Here is a 16,985-nt window from a genome sequence, read left to right on the forward strand (position 1 = left end):
GCTAAGAGCTCAGCTAAGCTTCATGAGATGTACTCTACCCCCATTATACAACCTGAGTTAGTCTCCAATCTCCTTGTGATGCTGATCACAAGTATGGAAACATTACAGTTTGCCAAAGTCCTTTCTAAAATAGGATGCTCAGAACTAAACACATTACCCCAGATGCCTTGCTATTAGGTAAAATATGATGCATAGAACTGAATGCAATACCACATGTGCCTTAAAGTTCTACTGGATTAGAAGTCCAGAACTACAATACAGGCTCCCATTTGGGATTCCTGCCTTAGTTACTCTGTGGTAAGACAGGATAGATGCTAGAACTAAGACCTCACTCTTAGGTCTGAGCCTACAAGTGCTACTTGCTTCTCCCTCCTTTCTTGGTACATGGCCCAGGGCACATCTCCCCTTCTCAGCATACCCTAGATCTGTGGCCTAGATCTGGATAGTGAGTAACAAAGCTGCCACTTGGTAGCTGTCTCCATAGTGGTGCCCTATGGCTCTGTGGAGGTTCTGGTGGGACCTCTTCTTGACTAGGTTCACATCATCTCCCCAGGTGTTAAAGCACTCCACATACAGCATGCTCCTGGCTTGACTCCATCTCCAGTATCTGCAGACCTCTGTCTCCTTCTGGCAACATGGGCTGGATGAATGACTCACTGTGACCTTTTCTGGATTTCACCGTCAGGATTTTCTAGATCTAAATGGAAAAGTTTGGGGAGTTCTTATTTTTTGTTTGGGGGAAACAGGGACTCACTGTGCTGCTTCCTGCTACTCCACCATCTGGGCTCTGCCTTCCTTCTACGTCCTTTGACACTGTGAATCACCCTCTCTTCCTGGATACTGTGTCCTTCAAGGGTTTTTATGACACTGCTCCCTCTTGGTTCTCTTCCTACAAGTGTGACCTTCTTTCTGACTTCTTTGCTGGATCATCATTCATATCATGCCTCCAACTATGGGTCTTCCCCAAAACTCTGTTCTAGGCCTACTTCTCTTCTCTTTGCATACTACTTTGCCAACTCCTATGGGTTTAATTATGCAAATAAATCCCAGATCTATGTATCTGATGAATAAATAAATGAATGAAAAAGCATATATTAAGCACTTACTATGTGCAAAGCCTGCAATGAGAACACAAATAGAAAAATAGAAGTCATTGCTCTTAAGTAACTCAAACTCTAATTGGGGCATATAACACATACAGAAAGTTTTGAGTACAAGTCAAATGGAAAAGCCCAGGGGTCCTTAGAGCACTAAGATAAAGCAAATGGTACTGCATCTTCTTTAAGATCATTTCCATTAACTATGCCCAAAGGGCTATAAAACCATGCATACCCTTTGACCTAGTAATACCATTACTAGGTCTGTATCCCAAAAAGATTAAAAAAAAAAAGGAAAAGGATTTATATGTACAAAAATATTTGTAGCAGCTTTTTCTGGGGATAAAGAATTAGAAGTTGAGGGGAAGCCCATCAATTGGGGAATGGCCGAACAAGTTGTGGTATGTGATTATGATGGAATACTATTGTACTATAAGAAATGATGAGCAGGATGCTCTCAGAAAAACCTGGAAAGACTTGCATGGGCTGATGCAAGTGAAATGTACTGTGTACATTGTAGCAGCAATATTGTAAGATGATCAGCTGTGAATGACTTAGCTATTCTCAGCAATACAACGATCCAAGACAATCCCAAAGGACTCATGATAAAAAATGCTATCCATCCCCAGAGAAAGAACTGATGGTGTCTGAATATATATTGAAGCATACTTTTTTTACTTTATTTTTCTTGAGTTTTTTGTCTGTTTTCTTTTACAACATGACTATTATGGATATGGTTTGCATCACTACACATACATAACCTATATAGAATGGCTTGCCTTCTCAGTGAGGGGGTGGGGATGGAGGAAGGGAGAGAATCTGGAACTCAAAGTTTTAAAAATGAATGTTAAAAATTGTTTTTACATGTAACTGGGGAAAAATAAAATACTAAATAAAAGCTTAAAAAGTTGATAAAACCATACTGGTTTCTGATGCTGAGCCATTTGACAGTGTCAAGGATTTTGATGGTGAGAATTTTCTTTTCTGGGTCTTCAGTAGCTGTGGCTACAGTCTCCAGAGAAGTGACTGACAAACCATATCTCCACAAGGGTTGTTCTCCTAGATAATGGCTGTAGGAACCAGCCTGGAAGCAGGGACAGTGGTATGTGGTGGGAAGGAGGGGTGCTACTGTTTCCAATACTCTTGAGTTTACCTCCCTATTGATGGTAGTTGGTCTGCAACTGATGCTGATGGTGGGGATCATGGACTCCTCCCCAAGAGCTGCTCTCCTTAATAATGGCTGAAACAAGAGGATGAATGTTCTACAGACTCTTGGACTCAGAGTTCTGGGCTATCTCTATCAGTGTCTAAGGGGAGGTGGTTGTCAAGATGGCTTGGCCCTCCTGGCACATACCACTTACTATCTCTCTCTTATGGTGCTTTGATGCTTCAGGTAGGCTGGCTTAGCTGTCCCACCAGGGGTAGGTCAGTAGTTGGTGGGGATGGTGGGCCCCCTTTCCACTAGGATTGTTCACTTCAGTGATTGTGTCATGCTCTAGGCTGGAAGCAGGGCCAGTGAACTAAGTGTACTACTCTTTCTAAGGCTCTCTCCCGAATTCTAGTTCTACAACATTATCATTTCTTGGATTCCTTGTAAGCATCTAGAACTTAATATGTCAAAAACAGAATTATTTTCCCCAAAAACCCACCTCTACCCCTTCCAAACTTCTTTATATCTGTCTAGATTATCACTGTCCCTCCAGGATCCCAGGTCTGAACCCTTCCCATTATCTTTACACTTCTCAAATCTATCTCCTCAATACCTACAAAACTTCCACCTTAATTCAGGTCCCCATCATGTTTGCCTATACTACTGCAACAGCTTCCTGATTGGTCAATCAATCAATCATCAAGCATTTACTGAGCACTGATTATGTGCCAAGAACTATGCTCTCATGGTTCTTCTCCCACTTAACTGACCACTTTTCTCAGTAGCCTTTGCTGGATCATCATCTGTTTCCTAGTCCCAATTCCTCCTGTTCCTACTCCACAGATCCCAAGGCTGTGTCCTGGGTCGCCTTCTCTTGCTACATTCTCTCCTGGTGACCTTATTACCTAATATTGGTTTAATTATTATCTCAATGCAAATCACTTACAGACCTAAATACCCAGCCCTAATTTCTCTCCTGATGTCTAGTCTCTTGTCATGAAATGACTACTAAACATTTTATAAGTTCTATGAACATTTCAAACACATGTCTAAAATAGAGTTCTTTATGTTTCCTTCCAAACCCACCTGCTTGTCTCCTTGAGTACAGATATCATTACTGTAGCCATCTATCCCAAAACTTGCGCCACCACCCTTCCCCTTTCTTTCAGCAATACAGTAAAATACAAACTCTGAACCTTCCATTATAATAAATACACTTTGTTATGTCTATTAGAAGAGAAGCTCCACTCTAGCAAGACTATCTTCTAAATATGGCATTATTATTATGATTCATATGTGATCTCAACACAAGGCTACTGGTCCAGATTCTGTAATTTGAAATGACTTAGGGACAAAGGAAAAGAACCTGTATGTTCTAAAATATTTATAGCAGCTCTCTTCATGATGGCAAAGAACTGGAAATTGTGGGGATGCCTGTCAATTGGAGAATGGCTGAACAAATTGTGGCATATGATCGTGATGGAATACTACTGTGCTATAAAAAATGATGAGCTTGATGATTTTTAGAAACACATGGATAGACTTGCATAAAATAATGAAGAGCAAAACGAGCAGAACCAAGAGAATGTTGTATACAGTAACAGCAATATTGTCTTAAGAACTCTGAGTAACTAAGTCATTTTGACTATTATAAATATCCAAATTAACTACAAAAGGACCTATGAAGGAAGATACTATCTATGTCCAGAAAAAGAACTGATAAATAGAAGTATGCATAGAATGATTTTACATATATGCATGAATGCACACACATATATACACATCTTGCGGGGCAGAGAGAAGAAAAAAAAGGGAAAAAATAAATTTACATGATAAATTTATCACATGTTTAAAAGGAATAGCAAAATGCACAAGACAGATTTGCAGTTTCATGCGCAGTCATCTTTTTTATTATTCTACTATATTATGGAAATGCTTATTTTATTTCATAAGTTAAAAATATAATAAAATTTTAAAAAAGATTAGAGAGTCTAATTCCTTGTTTTCAATGGAACCCTCTCAATATTTTGTTAACAAGATTTCTAGCTATGATGATCTAATAAAATAATCAATATAGCCAACAGCAGGAAAAAAAGAGACATTTCATGGAACCATGGATAAGGCCCAACGCAGATTTTTATAATTGACATGTCAGCAAAAACGTTACTCAACAGTTTCATTACTGCACAGATGATACTTTCAGTTTTTGGAAAAGAATACATAAGCTCACATTCATAGTATTTACAGTTTATAAGACCTGAGATTTAAATCTCAATTCTATTAATTAGGACATGCATGACTTTGAATAATTTCATCTCTGTGGGTCCTGATTTCCTTATTTGTAAAATGCAAAGGGTAGAACAGACCATAGACTGACCTTTTCTTGTGTCATGACCCCTTTGGCAGTCTGGTGAAACCTATGGAATTCTCAGAATAATGGTTTTAAATGTAGAAAATAAAACAAGTAGGATAACTAAGGAAACTGATTATATTGAAATACAGTCAATTGTGTATATGTGTGTATAATATATTTGTGTGTATATTATATACGTGTGTATATATATACATGTATATACACATATACATACATATATATATATAAGTATTTTTTTTTGCAAAAATAAACCGTAAGTTAAGAACCCCTTGGGACTAGAGGATCTCTAAAGTCCCTTTCCACTTTTAAGGACCTATGAACCTATGTCTTTATTTCGATATTCCCAGGGGGTAAGAAGTACAAGTATAATTTTGTCTATTTTGCGGGAAATAAACTCAGAGAGGTCCCATTACCACACAGCTGGTAAGTGGTGGGGCCAGGACCTCTTGGAATCAGTTGTCTGCCTCCAAGCTTTAATGTTCTTTCCATTGAACCATACTTCCTCTCAGTGACTAAGAGAAGCATAGATAAAAAATAAAAGTCCTTGAGCTACCTTCTCTATCAAAAGCCAGTGAGGAGACCGATAATCTAAATAGGTTAAGAGACCTATCTGTAGTTTTATAACAAGTATTTAAGAAATAGCATCTAGGGGCACCTAGGTGGCACAGTGGATAGAGCATCGGCCCTTAAGTCAGGAGGACCTGAGTTCAATTCTGACCTCAGACCAAACACTTGACACTTACTAGCTGTGTGACCCTGGGCAAGTCATTTAACCCCAAATGCCTTAAAAAAAATAACATCTATATGTATTTTGATACAGCACTACAGATGGAAAATGAGTGGGACTAAAATTGAATAGAAGGAAAAGAGTGGGGTCAATTGCACTTGAAAAAAACAAATAGTGTTTTAACAACTCCAAAGTGATTCTTCGCATAAAAATTCATCTTTTAAGCAATAATATTCTGCTGGCAATACTATATAGTTGAGACTTTTAGAACATCATAATCTGTAGTTCAGCTGAGTGATGAGGTAAATGGAGCATTGGACTTTGAGGCAGGAAGACCTGAATTCAAATTCCACCTCAGATACTTACTTAGCTCTGTGACCCTGGGCAAGTCCCTTAATATTTCTTAGCCTCAGTTTCCTCATCTGTAAAAATATGTGCAAAAATAGCACCTACCTTACAGAGTTGTGTGTAAAGTGTTTTTTGAATCTTAAAGCACAATAGTAAAGCTAGCTATCATCATCATCATCATCATCATCATCATTGTTATCTTAGTGATGAAAGTTGTAGGTTGACTGGCCCAAAGGGCAATGAAGAGATGCATGGTGGGCACAAATAATTTGCAGCATATTTTCAATAATGACTTATGTGTAAGAAGTAGCATAAGGGATATGACTGAGGAAATAAAGGAACAAAAAAGGATAGTCTTAGTGCCATTATTATAATGGAGTCCGTGAAATGTGAAAAAGGAGAAAAAACACCTAGAAGGCCTCAATGCAATACAACAGAAAGAGCACAGGATTTGGAGTAGTAGGATCTAGGTTCAAATTTCAGTTCTGCCACTTACTATCCATGAGACCTTGATCAAGTCACTTATTCCAACTTCATCTTGGTTTCCTACTCTATAAAATGAAAGGACCTCTACTGGTCCCTTCCAGAGCCTTTATGAAGGATCTATGGAAGAACATGGACAAGAATTATAGAGAATGTGAAGGCATGAATGGGTTATAATTTTCACGAATGGAGGAAATTCCTACATCAATGAGATGATGGCTCCATTGTAGGATGAATTGTAGCACAAATAAACATTTCATTGAATTAACATTAAGTTTCACTTACTCATGTAAGGCAGCTTTTCTGGGCATGGATGGTAAGGAGAATATGTGAAGTTTTCTGGAAGATACATTGATGTTTGAGCAAGATAATCACTTGAATTATTGCCTTCGGGGTAATCTTTGAGGGAAAAAAAAAGAAAAATTAGAATTTTCTATCTCCAGCAAATTACTTGAGGCTTTTATTCTTAGTTTTTCAGCATATATATTATTATCAATGTGGGAAAAACTATAATACACAGAATTAGCAGTAGCAATCCCAGTAATTAGGTACAAAGCTAGTGATAAGGAGATGTAGCCATGCATTTCCTTAGGATCACAGATTTATAGCTTGAAGGGAACTTAAAAACCAATCCAATCCCCTCATTTTACTGATAAGGAAATTGATGCTAAAAAAGGTTGAGTGACTTGCCTCAAGTTTCTGAATCAGGATTTGAACTCGGGTCTTCTTGAATACAAGCCATATGTTCAATACATGTTATCTGACTGACTTTACAAAGGGTACTGAGAGGGAACCCTAGACATAGGTTTAGAAAGGAACACATTCATTTTCACAAGAATATTTTTTTACCTGTCATATAAACTTAAACTTTAGTTTTAGGTATTCTAAACTATGGCCAACAAGGGACCTTTGGTTCCCACGCTTACTTTGGGAAGACACAAGCAACTCTACAAATGGTTTGGAAATATAGCAGGGGCTCCACTTAGCTGTCAAATCATGCCAAGCTATCTATTGCCCCATACAGGTAAAATGGAATATTCCTATACTCACAAGCCTTCATCCATACAATCTATAGGGTCATCTAAGGCTCCTTAGTGTGAAAATAAGAACCACATTATCTGAGTGGCCTTATAGGGTACAAGGCCTTGAGGATTAAAATTAGCATCACTACCACTATTTAGGAGTATTTCTCCATTCCTGTCACCAACTCAAGCTTTTTAATATATCATTCTAATGTGTCACATTAATTAGTACAATCCTGAATTGTATGGGCTTCATGACCAGTGGTCGCTCAAAATGTTCTACAATTCATTCCACCCTGTACTCCTTTTTCTCTTTCTTCTCCCATTCTTTATCCTCTTTCTTCCTGTTCAGTGGGAAGTTATTTATATGTTTAATCAAATTGTTTTTTGTCACTTTTCAGAGGAAATTTTGAAAATGTTCCATACACCTATCCTCACCTATTTAGTTGCAGAAATTTCTTCTCTATCCCCATTCATAATTCCAATTCTGGGACCCCTAACCCTCACACTTGGACAAGGGTCCCTTTCTATGCAAGAGTAGCTAGTTTCTTTCAGTCTTGCACTGACATATCTGTGATTTGATCATTTCAATCAAAACAAAAGACAAAAATTACTTCTTACAAAGATCAAATAAGCAGCCTCTATAGAGAACAGAGAAGTGATATTGGAATCAACACCTGGGTTCAAGCCCTGCCTCTAAAACACTTTGGCTCTGGGAAGAGGGCATTCCTGGGCAAAACATCTAATCTCTCATTTAACCAGGCAATCCTATCTAAGACCATAAATTTTAGACCAGGTGCCAATTAGCATTGGTAAAGGTTGTTTCCTTACAGGAATTCTCCTATACCAATTAACTCCAAATCCAGTAAACAAATCATATACATGTATGTATGTATACATACGTGCACATATACATATATATTTTATATATAAACAAATAGAAAGAAAGAGAGACAAATAGATCTATGTATGTAACTATAAAATTAGATTTGAGGAGGAAATTATTTAAGAGACAAAGCTTATTCTCTTTCTATCACATCACATTTCCCACTCTCATTTTTTAAAATCTTTCAAACTGCCAACATATAAAATAGTAAAATTAACTATTATATTCTTAGTACTTCTTATACCATCTATAGTAAGAGTTATATTAGATATCTGACACTTTTGTAGATGATATATTAAGAATCTTTTCATAACCCTTTTTCTACTAGTAACTGTAAAGAAAGTATGTGCTAACACAAAGAAAAATTATTTTGAACCAGATTTATTTATTCCTTTTACTTTCTTAGCCATGTGTTTCTACCTACCATTAATCTGTACAGCAATCTCAAGGCCCTTTAAACACAATAACATCTGTTATCACATGCCTATTTGGTAAATTTGCAACTCAACCAACTTTCTACTGCCATAGAATCATGGTCTTAAGAAAATGTACTTGGGTCACTGAACAGGTTAAATTAAAACCATCATAGGAAAAAAATCAGAATTTAGATGTGAAATAGTCTTTAAAGTTCATCTACTCCAATCCCTAATTGGGAAATATAAGTATGAATTCTCTCCTTTCATCTCTTGTAAGTACAAGTTACAGGCATTCAAAGTGGGTTATAAGAGTATTTTCTTATACATTTCACATGAAAATTTGATATTTAAGAATGAGAGCCTTCATATTCACAGAAAAGTATGACTAGGGCAAATTTTATAAATTTATAAATGAAAATATAAATACTAATTAAGAGAACATTCTAAATACTGTATAAGCAGTCTGAAAATGAAATCACAGAATCACATAACTTCAGAATTGACCATTTCATCCAAAACATATTTGAAAAAAGAACTCCCACTATAACATACTTAACAAGTGGTCATCCAGCTTTTCCCTAAAGCCCTCCAGTAAGGCAACCCATTGCTTTGGAATTGTTTTAATTGTTAGGAAGTTTATCCTTACTTTAAGCCTAACGTGGTGTCTTTGTCCATTCATGGTTCCTAATTCTGCCTTCTTGAGCCAACATAATCCAGGTGGGTGTCATCCTTATATGAAAGCAGATATTTGATATTTTCTAACAATGCATGTTATACAACAAAGCTGTTTGCAGAGGTGTAAGGAAAGTAGGGAACTCATTCAGAGCTCAACAACAATTCAGAATTATCCAATGGAGTACATTCATTAAAAATAAAATCCACATTAATGCATAAGTGCTCAACAGGGAAGTGGGACAAGGAATTATATTCAGTATTGTACTTAAAGGTTGTTCTGAATATAATTTTTCTAATTTTAGGAAGAGACCAAAATTGCTAAATTATTATAGTATTACATTTAAATGGCTCCCCCTCCTGGAGGTAAATTAATGAGATTCACTATACTGTGGCTATTTATGTAGCTGGAAAGTAGTTCGGTAATCAAGATTTTTGGAGCAATTATTCCATCATAACTTTTTTTTAGTTAATAAGCAAAATCAGATCCTGTCCAAATTTCCATTCAATTCTATTCAACAAATATTAAGCATCTTCTGAGAGAAGAATAGACATTAGACATGGGGGCCATCTCTAGTCATCCGAGTCCATACCTTGCCACTGAGCCCAGATGGCTCCAGAGGAGAAAGTAAGGCTGGCGATTTTGCACAGCCCTCCCTCACTTAAATCCAATTCACTTGCACATCATGGCATCACCTTCCTGATGTCATGGTCCTCTTCAAGAATGAAGGACTAACAACAACACGCATTGGACAGGACAGACAAAGTTCAGTTAAAATGTGGTCCCTGCCTCAAAGATACTACCATCTAGAAGTAGGGTATGGCACAAACAAAAACAATAATACAAAATAACATATGTGCCTAAAAGGGTACAAAGTGAGGACTGAGGGGAGGGGAGAATAGGAAATCATTGAGGACCGAGGGAATCAAGGAGGCTTTCTGGAAAAAGTGGCATTCGAACATTAAAGGACATGCAGAAATTCAACCTGTATGGAGATAAAAGATAGGCAAGGGACATACCAGGTGTAGGGAACATGATGAAAAATTTCAGGCAGAAAGAAACAGAACATGTAAGGTGCATGGTGAAGAGCCAGGTTTGGCTAGAGCAAACAGTATGAGGAGAATATTATAAGATAAAGATGCAAAGATAGGGTAATGTCAGATTATAGAGTGTTTTGAAGTCTGGAAGCTATGTGAAAGATGAACTAGAAGAAAGAAGGCAGCAAAGGTGGGTAGACCCAAGTTACATGATTTGGAACTATAAGAGATCATTTGGTTCAACAGCTTCATTTTACAGATGAGGTAACTGCAATTCAAAGAGGTTCAGTGGCTTGATCAAGGTCATTCAGTTGGTTCAATGGTAGAGCATGGATCTGAACCTCCATCCCCTAATACCAAATCCAGTGTTTTGTGTACTCCTGCTAGGAACCCATTATGGTTATCTAGTCAAGCGACCATAAGGGCTATTATTGAATGATGGCATTGAAAATAGAAAGATGCAAATTTATTTGAAAGCTACCTCAGAAGCATGTTAAGTGAATGGCTATGAGAAGTAAGGGGAAAATAAGAATAAAAGATAACATCAAAGTTTCTAATGCAAAAGTTGAGGTAAAGTTGAATAGTAGACTAATAGAAATGGTAGGGTTCAAAAGAAGGGAAAGATGGCTTGTTTTTTTTTATCATGTTGAATTTGAGGTGCTAGAAGAATATCCAAGCGGAGATATCATGTAAACTATTAGAGACATAGATTTGCAAAGTATCTGCATAGAGGTGCTGGTTAGAATTAAGCCAGTAAATGAAAATAGCAAAAGGCAGAGTGTAGAGAAAGAAAAGAAGAGGCCCAAGACAGAATGCTAAAGAAACATTCACCTTAAAGACTGGAGTCAGAGTATGAAGAATCAGCACTACTGAGGGACTGATTAGAGAAGTAGGAAGAACCTCAGGAGAAACCATTAGTCTCTAAAGAAAATGAACGAGACAGTATCTGAAAGAGGGAGCTGGTCAACTACACCAAATGTAGAAGAGTCAAGGAGGATGAGGATTTTAAGAATATTAGATTTAACAATTAGGTTGTCACTGGTGACTGTGGAGAGTTTTGTTTCAATGGAGTGATAGGTACAGAAATCAAATTGAAAGAGGTTTGATGAAAAAGGTAATGAGAAAATTGAAGCCTAAAATATATGTTTGGAACTGGAGAGGAAAGAGAATGTTTTTTCATTAGGAATATTTGAGGGATTGTGTTTTTAGGACCAAGTAGAACCAAGTACGTTTATAGGCAGATGAGAGTAGCCAATGAAATAGGAAAGCTTAAAGATGGATGAGAAATTATTTGCTGTAGCAATGACCTCCAGGGAGTGTAAGGAAGAATTATATGACAGAAGTTGTTATGTAAAGATTAATAGGTTGGGAATGGTAGAATACCTGGGAATAAAGAATTCTGGGATGGTGCTAGTGAATTATTAAAGGTACAGACCATGAGATCAAGAGGATATGGAAGCAGGTGAAGAGAAGGTGGGGCTGATGGATCAAGAAAACAGAGAGTGGTCAGGTGACTCAAGATCAAGATGAGAAAAAAGACCAACTACATTTATACAAAAGACCAATGTTGGATAAACTTACAGAAAAATCAAAACTCAGCAAAAGATTCATTATTGATCAAACATGCTTGGGAAAACTAGTTAGCAATATGGAGGAAAGTGAAATTGGACCCACATCTCCTACCATATACCTCAATGAATTTAAGCTTGATGCTAGATTTGATCATAAAAAAGAACTATTAAAATGAAAGACAATGGAATAATCAACCAACAAACATTTATTAAGAGCCTACGTTGGTGCCAGCATCACATATGTAAAGACAAAAATGCTAGGCTGAGGCAGGTGGGAGGCAGGTAGGGGACAGGAAGGACAGGGGCTGGGGATAGTTTAGCACAATCTACCAGGGAGAGAAAAGGTTCACATTTAATTGTGTGCAAAAACAAATAAATAAATACAAGGTGGTTTGTGCAGGAAGTCACCAGCAGCTGGAGGAGAGAAGGAAAGACCTCATGGAGAAGGTGATAACTTGAGCTGAGCTTTGAAGTATACTAGGGATTCTAAAAGGCAGAAGGGATGAAGATTTAAATTCCAGGCATAGGGGAGATCAGTTGTGCAAAGGCAGAAAGACAGAAGATGAAATGTCATTATGTGAGGAATAACATGAAAGCCAGTGTGAATGAGAGGGGTGATGAGTGAAAAGTCTAACAGGGTATTTTGGGGGAAGGCTGTGAAGAGATGGAAATGCCAAACAGGAGTTATAGATTCTAGAGGTAATAAGGAGCATCTGGTGTTCATTGAGAGGGGAGGGAGAGATAGGTTGACAGACCTGTACTTTAGGAAAATCACTTTGGAAGCTACATGAAGGGACAAACAAGACTGGGAGCCCAATTAGAAGTCTATTGCAATACTCCAGGCCAGAAGTCATGGGGGTCTGAACTAAGGCAGTAGCATGAGATAATGTTTTTACAATAGACTCAATAAGATTTAGCAACTGAATGGACATGTGGGGTAATGGAGAGTATCTACAAAGTATAATGTAGTCATCTCAATTTTTCAGAGAAATTGACTTTTTCTATTTAAGTAAATACTATACAAGGAATTATTAGGTACGATATAGATGTGCTCATTAAATCAAAATAAAAATTTTTATACAAAAATATAAAATCAAAAGAAAAATAAACACTTGGAAATATTTATGGCAAATATGAGTTACAAACTTCACATCCAACTAAAATAAAGAAATGGTAAAAAAAAAAAATTTGGAAGGCAACCCTTACTCCCCAATGGATAAATGATCACAAGATAATTTACAAAAGAAGCACAAATTTATAATAATCACCTGAAAAATTTCAACTTCACAATAATCAAAGAAATATAAATTAAAACACTTTCATGGTACCACCTCGTACACATCAAATTGGAAGAAAATAATTAAAAATTTCAGTGCTGCTAGGGTAACCCTACAATATGTTACCACCTAAACTGCCAAGAAATTCTAGGAGTGAACACTGACACTTCACTATGTATTATCTCCTCAACAGAGATGTATAAGCAACTAATTTCACATTTGTTTTTTATAAACTGAAATATACATTTTAAAGTTAGTCTCAGATGTAAGAAAGGACTCAGTGATGTAAAAATTTAGTTTCTCTACTTAGGTGTTAAGTCTCATAAATGAGCAACCATTTTATCAATGATTAAAAAGATTAGTGTCCATTTTACAATTAGATTTTTTCCTATAAAGAATATATCTTGGATTTCAAACCCAAAATAACATCAAACACATTTTAGATATTCTACTTTGTATTTTAGTTATTTCTCTTCTAGTCTTTATTAGCCCTATTAAATTATAAGCAATTTGAGGGCAAGGCCAGTATTGTATTTAGGTTGGTAACCCCATGCTTAGCATGTTTTTCACAACACAGGTGGTGAATAAGTGGATGTTTAACGTTTATTGCATATAGATGTAACCCAAGTTTCTAGCCCAACCTGTAGCATTTTGCATAAAGTTCTATTAATTGGTGGACAGAATATTGATGTGATGCTATGTGACTCATGAGGGGAGGAGTTGAGAGAGCTTTGGAGAGAAAAGACATCCTTTTTTCAGGAGAGGTTCCAGACATTCTTTTTAGGTACCATGTCCTCCCCTGTCTCAATCACAAAGTGTTGCCTCAGCCTTCTTTCTGCCAATTAGGAGAGTCCACGCAAAATGCTCGAGGCTTGGCTAGAAATTTGGGTTACTACCTGAACAGCAAAGTTTATTTTAGTATAAATTGGTTAAGTTGCCACAGTTGAAAAATTCAAAACTTTTTTAAAAATCTAGATATCGTGTTGCGTGTGGCATATAATAGGGGCCAATAAATGTTTATTGACTCATTGACTGATTTATAACACCCATCAGCTCCTAATCTAGGAACCCTGTCAAAAGTGGAAATGAGTTTAGTCTAACATGACCTATTCTTGATAATAGCATACTAATACTTCACCACCACGGATGCCTTTTCTAAACAAACTTCTACAAAACCATCCACTTGCTAATATATTCCAGGATTTTTCCAGGTCCATTGCCTATACCCTACAAACTCCACTCTCAACTTTCTTGAAAATTGGATCTGTTCATAAATAAGCATTTACTAAGCACCTACTATGTGCCAGGCATTGTGCTATAACATAGGGATACAAAGCAAGGCAAAAGGCAGTGCCTGCCCTCAAGAAGCTCACAATCTAATGGGGGAGACAGTATGCAATCAATTATGTACCAACAAACACTATACACGAGAAACAAGATAAACAATAGGGAAAAGTTAGTGGCATCAAGATGGATTGGAAAAGGTTTCTTGGAGAGGAGATTTTCACTGGGAATTGAAGGATGCCAAGAGGCAGAGATGAGAAGGGAGAACACTTGTGCTTCTCCAATCCTGTGGCTTTTGTCCTATTTTCCATTTCTAGCAGAGGATCAATCACAAACACCAGATCTTTTAATACTTTAGGATACAGTTCACCTGAGCCTGGTAACATGAAAAAGAGCTACATTCTCTCTTAATTTCTCCCTACTCATCATAATGATCAGCTCCCTATTTCCATTTTTTTGGCCTGTTTTACAATCCTAAGCTTATTTTCCTCAGAAGAGAAAACTGAAGCAAATTAAGAGTTGGGCAGCCTTGCCTTCTCTCCACTGTGCATTATCAATATCCTCTCTGCCCCAATGACACAAGGGCTCTCTCCTTTCTCAGTTCTCCTCTTTTCCACAATATTACTTTCAAAAAAAAAAACCTTTTTGTCCTTCATTGTCTCCAGCAGTCTTGGCTCATTCTAAGTTTTATTTCTCCTAATGAATGTTTTTATAAGTCCACACCAAACATTTGTAGTCCTTGTTATTGGTCACCCTTCCCTCCCCCCCATCACCTCAACTTCACCTAGTTGGAGAAAAGTGATTTCCACCCTAGTGATTTCCATTAGCATTTCCTCCACGTTTTGAAGGAAATAATTGCTATAGATTGTAATTTCTTTGAGATTAGGACCTATGTCACATCTATCTTTTTAGTCCTAGTGTCTTGCATATAAAAGTTTTTTGGGATTGGAATTAAGAGAAAAAAGAAATATGTACTGATTACAGGGTGACATAACGAAAAGAGCAGCAGACAGAATCAACAAAAATCAAGGATCAAATTCTGTCTCAATACTTACTGGCTACGCATCCAGTGGTGCAATAGATAGGAAGCTGGACTTGGAGTCAGAAGGAGCCAAGTTTGACTGCTACTTCAGACATTTACTAGCTGTGTGACCCTGAGCAAGTCACTTAAAAGCTCTGTGCCTCAGTTTCTTCATATATAAAATGGGGATAATAATAGCACCTACATCACAAGGATGTTGTGAGGATCAAATGAGATAATATATGGAAAGCACTCTACAAACCTTAAAGCAATATATAAATGCTAGTGGTGGTGGTGGTGATGACGATGATACTATTTTTGAACCTCACGGCCATCTCTCAAGAGAATTATAATCAGCATCTGCAGAGGGAGTACCCCTGCCAATGAAATTATATGTCCTTAAGGTTGAATTAAGTATAATGGGAATGTTTAGATATTCATTAGACTACCAGAGAAGTATAATGCATTTTTCCTTTTGAGTCCCAGCATCCACTGGCAATAAGATAAAAATAATACGGGAAATTCACTAGACTCCAAACCCGGTATAGTGCAAAGAGCACTGGTCTAGGGGTTAAAAGACTTGGGTTTGAATCTTGGTTCAGCCATTAACTTGCCATGTGACCTTGAGTAGGTCACTTTAAAACCCTAGGGTTTTCCTCACTGTAAAATAAGGGGGGAGGAGAAGAGGGACGAATTAGAATCCTTCCAACTCTAATATTGCATGGTTACATATAAGCCATAAAGAAAAACAAGATGCTGCTACCTTAGAGTCCTATGAATAACCCATGCTGTTTTTAAAAGCACAAGAACATATAATGGTGCCCAGAGAACTGTCCTCCTTGTTCCAAGTTGCCCTTGAGTGGTCCAAGGGAGTCTCATTCTATGATTATCTAAATAAGAAAATATCAAAATGATTCTGAGAACCTAAAACACATAGGAGAGTATTAAACCAGCAGAATATTTTATTTTTAGTTAATTAATATTTTATTAATTCCAACACCTCTTGCAAATTATGTCATTCTATGATTCTATAACCTACATAACATCCAAGGGCTGAACTGCAAAAACTATTTCAAGATTTAAATGATTCCAGCTCCTCATAGTAACCCCATGCTATTCCAGAGAAAGCAGAAAAGATGCTATACTGTCTGTTGTTTACAAGAGATCCCTTCCCCCACCATTTATCTACATTTTCTCCCTAAAAGACTGCTTAGTAAACTCTCCTCATTTAACCGCCAGCCCACCCGTCAAGTAGCCTCCCTTACCAATGAGTGAGACAAAGGCAATTAACTGCCTAAGCTTCTGGAGAGACAACATCATAATAAATTCATAAAACCACTACTGTCTCAAGAGGGTAAAGAAAGGGGTGTGGTAAGTAAGAGTATATCTATCAGAATCACCACTTTTATGGCAGGTGATGTTTTTAAAAGGTTATATACGATGGGTTATTTGAGACTGATCCAATCAATCGATAAACATTTATTAAGTGCCTTCTATGTACTAGGCACTGTGCTAAGAGCTGGGAATACAAAAAGAGTTAGCAAAAGGAAGTCCTTGTCCTCAAGGATCTTACAATCTAATTGATGAAATAACAAAAAAAAAATCAAGCGACATTTATT

At 37.0% G+C, this 16,985-nt stretch overlaps 1 protein-coding gene across 1 annotated transcript in view; it reads right to left on the minus strand.

Annotated features, from left to right (window-relative positions):
* LOC114054297 (beta-1,4-galactosyltransferase 6) overlaps positions 1-16,985 on the minus strand; it is an 82,847-nt gene that overhangs the window by 41,778 nt on the left and 24,084 nt on the right. Inside the window, exon 3 of the mRNA XM_027877502.1 lies at positions 6,465-6,578. Coding sequence (XP_027733303.1) covers positions 6,465-6,578 — 114 coding nt within the window. The remainder of the gene's footprint in view (positions 1-6,464; positions 6,579-16,985) is intronic.

Source organism: Vombatus ursinus, unplaced genomic scaffold, assembly GCF_900497805.2.
Source record: "Vombatus ursinus unplaced genomic scaffold, bare-nosed wombat genome assembly UNPS02014812.1, whole genome shotgun sequence".
NCBI lineage: Eukaryota > Metazoa > Chordata > Mammalia > Diprotodontia > Vombatidae > Vombatus > Vombatus ursinus.